The sequence below is a fragment of the Echinops telfairi genome, unplaced genomic scaffold, assembly GCF_000313985.2.
Source record: "Echinops telfairi isolate 266 unplaced genomic scaffold, ASM31398v2 ScPeMD7_70;HRSCAF=299, whole genome shotgun sequence".
Lineage (NCBI taxonomy): Eukaryota > Metazoa > Chordata > Mammalia > Afrosoricida > Tenrecidae > Echinops > Echinops telfairi.
This window is the reverse complement of record NW_022103968.1, coordinates 53,122,829-53,130,376: the sequence shown is the minus strand read 5'-3', so window position 1 is coordinate 53,130,376 and position 7,548 is coordinate 53,122,829. Positions and strand designations below refer to the sequence as shown.

General features: G+C 40.1%; 1 protein-coding gene across 1 annotated transcript in view; it reads left to right on the top strand.

The window, feature by feature from the left end:
• Window positions 1-576: 576 nt before the first annotated feature.
• RTKN2 (rhotekin 2) overlaps window positions 577-7,548 on the top strand; it is a 67,067-nt gene continuing 60,095 nt past the window's right edge. The window contains exons 1-2 of the mRNA XM_013004221.3: window positions 577-588; window positions 1,282-1,478. Coding sequence (XP_012859675.2) covers window positions 577-588; window positions 1,282-1,478 — 209 coding nt within the window. The remainder of the gene's footprint in view (window positions 589-1,281; window positions 1,479-7,548) is intronic.

Here is a 7,548-nt window from a genome sequence, read left to right as displayed (position 1 = left end):
TTTTTCAATTCGGCATCGTGTCGAAAAGAAAAGAAGACTCCGCCATTGTTGTTGAGTCTGTTCCAACGTAGAGGTAGGTTCTTGAGGAGAGTGTAGAACTGCCCACGAAGCTTCTCCCACTGGAAACCGGTGCAGAAGCTGACTGCCAGGTGCTCCTCCTGTGACTCAACTAGTGCCGTTTCCCCGAAAATAAGACAGTGTCTTAGATTAGTTTTTGCTCCCAAAGAGGCGATAGGTCTTATTTTCAGGGGATGTCTTATTTTTCCATGAAGAACAATACGGTGACATTTACTGTTTTATTAAAAGAGACCTCGCACTTCCTGTCTGCTCTAGCTGCGCTGCGGCCAACAGTGAGCTGCAGTGGCGGCCCCCGCCGCTACGGTCCAGAATCCAGAGATATGGTAGTTGGGGGGCGCTTATTTTCGGGAAGGTCTTGTTTTTGGGGGGATGCTTATATTTCAGCGAGAGGCAAAACTAAGTAGGTCTTATTTTCGGGGGATGTCTTACTTTCGGGGAAACGGTAGATTTGAACCACCAGGCCAGCACTGAACCACTGTGCTCCAACCTAGTATACGTATGGTGAAGAAGGTATGGTAAAAGAACACTAGTAAGAGCAATAGTTATGTGCTCAGCTGCTAACCAAAAGGTTAATGGTTTGAACCTACCCATCATCTCCTTGGGAAAAAGACGTGGTGTTCAGTTACCTTAGAAACTACAGCCTAGAAATTCCTATGGGGCAATTCTACACGGTCACATGCCATCATTATGAGTTGAAATAGATTTAAAATAAATTTAACTGCACCCAATAACAACCCTGGTGGCGTAATGGGTTTACATGTTTGGCTGCTAAGCACAAGGTCGGCAGTTGGAAACCAGGAGCTGTTCCGTGGGAGAAAGACAAGGCTTTCTACTCCCGTGACGAATTAGTGTCAGAAACTGACAGAGGCAGTTCTACCCTGCCCTACAGAGTCTCAATAAGTTGGAATCAATTGATGGTAGTGAGTTTGTTTTTTTGGAATAACAACAATAGTTATGGTAACAATAGGTAGCATTTCTCATCATTGTTTCTGTTCTGTTTAATCTAGTAGATTACAAAGAGTCCTAGTAACTTTAGAAATAAGAGAATTTATAAAAAGAGTTTTGATACTATTATCTATGAAAACTTTGTTTTTTGCCAAATGGGGTTATAAGCTTCCTTCTACTAGGGGGAAAGTGCTATAAATTTATATATATTAGCTATCTTATAAGATTACATTGTCTGTTTTTCTCCTTTTTGTTTAGGACTGCAGCATTCAAGAAAAAATCGACTTAGAAATTCGAATGAGAGAAGGAATATGCAAACTCCTTTCTTTGAGCACTCAGAAAGACCAGGTTTTGCATGCAGTTAAGAACCTCATGGTATGCAATGCTCGAATAAAGGCGTACACATCCGAGCTACATACATTAGAAGAACAGATTGTAAATCAAACTGGAAAATGGTTAGTAACCTGGCTTATCTATGGGTTCTAATGGACTGAAGACGTTCAGTTAAAAACAAAATCTAACGTAACCTTACATACAAATGTCAAATCACCCAAGCTCTTGAAAAGTGAGTCTGCACAGCGCCGCGGAGACCAGGGCCCTTCTTTGACAGTGGAGCACAGAGTTATATTTGCCTTGGGTTTTGTTGTGTTCAGTAGTCTGTATTGTAAAATGCAAGTCATTAAGAAACAAAGAATGGGAAAAAAATATTTTAGGACAAAAGGACTAAGACTCCTAATTGAGTATAGAGAAATTTTAAATTAAAAAAAAAATCCTGATTATTTAGAGATCGCTCTGGCACCAGTGAAATGTTTCTTTAGACAGTACTGCCGATGGAGTGCCTGCAGTTCACCATTAGACTGTTGAAAGGTGAGGTAAACATTTGGGGCAGAAGAAGAGATTTCAGCAAAAGCAAAACTGATGGAGCTGTGATAAGAGACCCAGGTAAAAAGTGATCAATATCTATTGCCTTGGGATAGAAATCAAATAATGCCGTGTCTCAGTTCTTTCACCAGTACAGTGCAGATGGTCACATGTACATTTTGAAGTGGAAATGACATACATAACAGGCCAACAAAATGCCTTTTTCAGACTTAATACTCAACAAATGTCAAATAATCTTGATTATGATGTGTCCTGAGCATTGTAAAATCAAATTGTTGTAGTATCATAATCTGGGAAGATAATTTTTAGATAGACATTTATTAGTTGTAGTCAGTGCCTCTCAAAGTGGGTCACATCTGTCACTGGTGAGCGCTCAGGGAAAGCTGCGTCGCACAGTGGCACACGTGGCACTTTTCCCCCAGGGCTTCAGTGTTCAAGCTCAACGCGTGAGGGAGTGGAACGGTGGCGTCGTTTTGGGTGCTGCGTTCCCAGCACGGGATGTGTGCTCTTCGCTGACTTCAGCAGGGTGTTCTGTCAAGAAGGCTGTGTTCCAGTTGACAGTTTGAAAAGTTTTTCTAATAACCACTTGTCCTCCATATTAAATAGTCTTTAGGTATTTATTATGAATTATTGCTAAATAGCAAATAGTCTAAGATCACTTTCTTCATATTTTTATATTTAAGCTTTTTATGGTGAATTAGGTAGGAGTTTACATTTCAGATCATCATTTTGTGTTCACAACATGAACAACTTATCTAAACTCTGTTTTCTGCTCTTTGTACTATATTATCTTTTTCTTCATTCAAGTTAACGCCTGTCTACCCTCTAGATCTGTAGTATGGGAAACCCTAAGGAGCGGTTCTGTTCTTCCCTGTAGGCTCACTCTGAGTTGGAATTGACTCACTGGCAATAGGTTTGGGATGTGGGTATCATTCATGTAAAACTTTGCTTCCTTTAATTATTGCATTATATTTTAAAATCATGAATATTCTGCATAGTTTCCTTCACTTATATCTGTATAAACTGATGAAGTATAACTGGAGATTTTAGTGCTTGTCTTCCATATCACAGAAATATTATCTGAAGATTAATGAGTCTTATGATGCTTTTTTAATTTCTTGAAGAAAGTGATATAAATTATGCCATTCAATTAGTCAAATATTATCAGATCTCTACAGCTTGCAGGACACTTTGTAAGTAAGGCACCATGGTATTCAAATTTAAAGAACAGAATCTGTCAAATTATGAGAATATATGTGTATGTTTTCTAAGACTGCAGTAAAAAATACCTCAAGTATTGGTATCTCTAAAGAACTACATGGTTTAATATCAGGAAAGGTGTGTGGAAGGGTTATATCCTTTCACTATGTTTATTCTCTCAATCTGCATGCTGAGCAGGCAATTCAAGAAACTGGACTATATGAAGGCGACCTTGGCATCAGAATCGGAGGAAGGCTTATTAACAACCTGTGATGCGCAAATGACACCACCTTGCTTGCAGAAAGCGAAGAAGACGTGAAGTGCTTGCTGACGAAAAGCAAAGACGGCATCCTGGAGCATGGGCTGCAGCTCCGTGTAAAGAAGACCAAAAGAGACCAGTAGACAATATCACGATAAGTGGAGAAAAGATCCAAGTGGTCAGAGATTTTAGTTTACTTGGATCCACAATCAATAATTATGGAAACAGCCATCAAGAAATCAAACTATGTATTCCATTAGGCAGAACTGCTGCCCCAAGACCTCGTTAAAGTGGATGTCACTCTGAGGTATCTTCAGTCACCTCATATGCGTGTAAAAGTTGGGCGATAAGTAATGCTGACTGATGAACAATGGAGGCATCTGAAATACGGTATTGGTGAAAAATATTGAAAGTGCCACGGTCTGTTAGCAGAACAGTCCAATCTGTCTCGGAAGAAGCACAGAATGCTTCTGGAGGAGGATGGTGAGAGATCATGTCACATACTTCTGACATGTCAGCAGGAGAGAACATCATGCTCGATGAAGTAGAAGGAAGTGAAAGGAAAGGAAGACCTTCCATGATTTGATTTGACACAATGGCTACAACAGTGGACTTGTCAAACATAACAATTGTGAGCATGTTGCAAGATAGGGGAGTGTTGCCTTCTGATGTACATGAGTTGGAATCAACTCGATGGCACCTGATACAACCTAAGGACAAATTTGATTTCTCCCAATGTTGGAGAGTTGAAGTATGAACTGGTGGCATCAGAAACCTACACCCTTGCTCTGTTAGCTAAAGGGCCTATCCTTTTATCTTTTGGCTTCTATACCGTGGTCATCTCTTGGAATCCCATGCTGTCTGCCTTTATGCGTGATGCTACCTTTGTGTCTCTTATAAAATACAACCCAGAAGGAATTAAGGTTAAAACCCACCCTAGGCTAGTATGTCTTCATTTATTTAACTTATAACATCTGTAAAAAGTCTTATTTCTCTAAACAAAGTCATATCCACAGTGCAGAAATTAGTCCATCAGCATATTTGGGGGCTGACTGGAGTGGGGGAGCATAATTAAATCCATAACAATAGGTGTATTCAGGAAATATTTACCTTTAGAGATGAAACAGTCTGCTCCGTAACATAGTGATAATCTCTTAGAAAAAAATACTGTTTTAACTTTACTACTCGGTTTTAAAAATCTATTAGTGGTCTGGTTAAATAAGTAGCAGCTTACTGAGAATACTAATCTGTCTTCTTGAAATTTAGAAAACTGCTGTCTGGCCAACCAACTGGAAGAGACACATCCATTCCAAAGGGGAACCAGTGGAATGCAGAAATTATCTAAAATGCAGTTAATATATGAAAATAAAATTTTGCTAAAGACAATTTTCAAATTATTTCAGTGGTATATTGACGAGGAACTGCTACAAATCCAAGCTGACTTCCAAAGAGCATGTGGAACAAGAGCCAGCATTGCTGATGTCAGATGAAGCTGAGCTGAAAACAGTACCAGCAAGGTGTTTAAAAAACACTTTGGGTATATTGGCTATGCATTGGCATTTGACTGTGAATCAAATAAGTGTGGATAATATTGAGAGCAAGTCACTGTGTTCATGCAGAATCTACTCATAGACCAAAAGGCAGTCATTCGAATAGAGCAAGGAGATACTATATGGTTTAACAATTGGGAAAGCTGTGCATTAGCTTTGTATCCTTTCATCATACTTACTCAGTCCTTATGCTGAGCAACTAATAAGCTAGACTATCACAGAGACTTCAGAAATTTGTAGAAAAATGGAAATAAAATATAATTTTTCCATGACAGCATTTTTTAAACCCCCTTTTATGTGAAGAAGGATGCAGCATCAAGATGAGTGGAAGACATATTTAACAATGTACTTAGGACACAACCTTGCTTGCTAAAAGTGAACAGGACTTGAAGTACTTACTGATGAAGGTATAAGACTTTAACTTTCAATATGATTCACACTTCAGTGTAAAGAAAAAGAAATTCCTCACAGTTGGACAAATAAGCAATATCAAAATAAGCCAACAAGAGGAAAAAAGGATTGAAGTTGTCAAGAATTTAATTTGGGGGTCCACAGACAGTGCCCATAGAAGCAGCCATCAGGGAATCAAACGGTGTATGATATTGGCAGAGCTGCTGCAAACGACCTCTTTCAAGTTTTAAGAAGCAAAAATGTCACTTTGTGCACATGTGTGCCTCAGTCGGGCCATGGAATTTTCAGTCACCTCATATGCCTGGGAAACCTGGACAGTGTATAGAAGACCAAAGGACGAGTGATGTCTTTGAATCATAGTATGGGCAAAGAATATTCAGTATACCCAGTGCGCCTAGAAGAGCACAGTAAATCTGTCTTGGAGGAGGTAGAGCCTGCATGCTCATTGGAAGCAAAGATGGTGAGGATTCGCCTCCCCTTTGTAGGACTTGTTCTCAAGGTGGATCAGTCTCTAGGAAAGGATACCACGCTTATTAAAAAAAAGGGTCAGCGAAAAAGAGAGAGACCCTCAAGGAGAGGGAGTAAGATAGCAGCTATGACCCCGAGTGCGTCTAGAAGAATTGTGAGTTTGGCGCAGACCTGGCGTGATTCTTTCCGCCGTCCAGAGCATCACTGCGCCGGAACTCAGTCCAGAGCATCACTGCGCCGGAACTCAGCTCAGCGGAACCTGACCGCAGAAACATTAGTGAGTTGCTTGAATAAATAGCTATTTCATGAGAGCACTGATCTGCCTTTTAGAAAAACGATTGCAAGAAACTATTTTAAGTGTAGATTTGTCAAAGAAAATATGAAATGGTAAAACAGCATGGCTGAACAGAAAATTTCAAAGGACAGCTCAAGCAAACGAAGTAACACGATAATAAAATGTATAATGACCTTGAGCAGTGGTTCTCAACCTTCCTCATGCCGGGACCCTTTAGTACAGTTCCTCATGTGGTGGGGACCCCCACCCCCTGCAACCATAAAATGATTTTCATTGCTACTTCATCACTAAATTTGCTATTGTTATGAATCTGGACCCCCAAAGAGGTCGCGACCCACAGACTGAGAACCACTGACTTAGAGAGAGCAAGCCAAAAAGGGAGATCAAGCTCAGCATATCTTAAACCCAAAAAAGACCTGAAGAAAAAATTCAAGCCTCCAGTGGCAATATTGGCAAAATTTTGAATGATACAGAAAACATCAAAAGAAGATGGAAAGAATACAGTCATTGTACCAAAACAAATTAGTCCACATTGCACCATTTCAATGGTGCTGAAGGAAAAAGTTCAAACTGCATTGAAAGCCTTAGTCAAAAACAAGGATTCTGGAATTAATGGAAATATCAATTGAGACGTCTCAACAAGCTGATGAAAAGTGCTGTAAGCACTCACCCGTCTGTGCCAGGACATTTGGAAGACAATTGCTTGGACAGCTGCCTGGAAGAGAGTCATATTTGTACCTATTCCAAAGAAAGGTGACTCAAGACGATGTTCAATTATAGAGCAATATCATTGATAACTCACGCGAGTAAAATTTTGTTGAAGATCATTTAACAATGGTTATAGCAGGACATTGATGAGAGAGCTGGACTCAGAAGCGGATGTGGAAAAGGATAGCATGGTTTCTGAGGTTGTAAGTCTTTGTAGGAGTAAATGGCGGCATCTTTTCTCCTCTGACAGTGACCCTATAGGAAAGGGTAGAGCTGTACCTGTGAGTCTCTGAGGTTGTAACTCTTTACAGGATTAGAAAGCCTTGTCTTTAGTCTCTCTTGATCATTGTACCTTTTCCAGAAATCCTCATGCTTCTAATGCGTTGATGAATCCAGACCATAAAAAACAATCCCACTTTCTGCATTTGTCCAATTGCTTCCTTATGGAATCGTTGAACCTTTTTGCATACCTCCTGTTTTTCCTGTGGAACACTGGTGATGTAGTGGGTTATGCCCCCACCAACTGCTCCGAAGGACAACGATGAGGCTTTCTATTCCTGTAAAGAGTTACAGGTTCAGAAACCTGCAGGGCACTTCTGCCCTGACCTGACAGGGTCACTATGAGTTAGAATGGCCTTGATGACAGTGCTTTTCCTGTTACTGGAAATTGTGTTCAGAGACTTCCTCAGACTTGGGTTTAATCATTTTTTTCAGAATTTAAAAGATTTCCCAATTTGAAGCACTGTGGTATC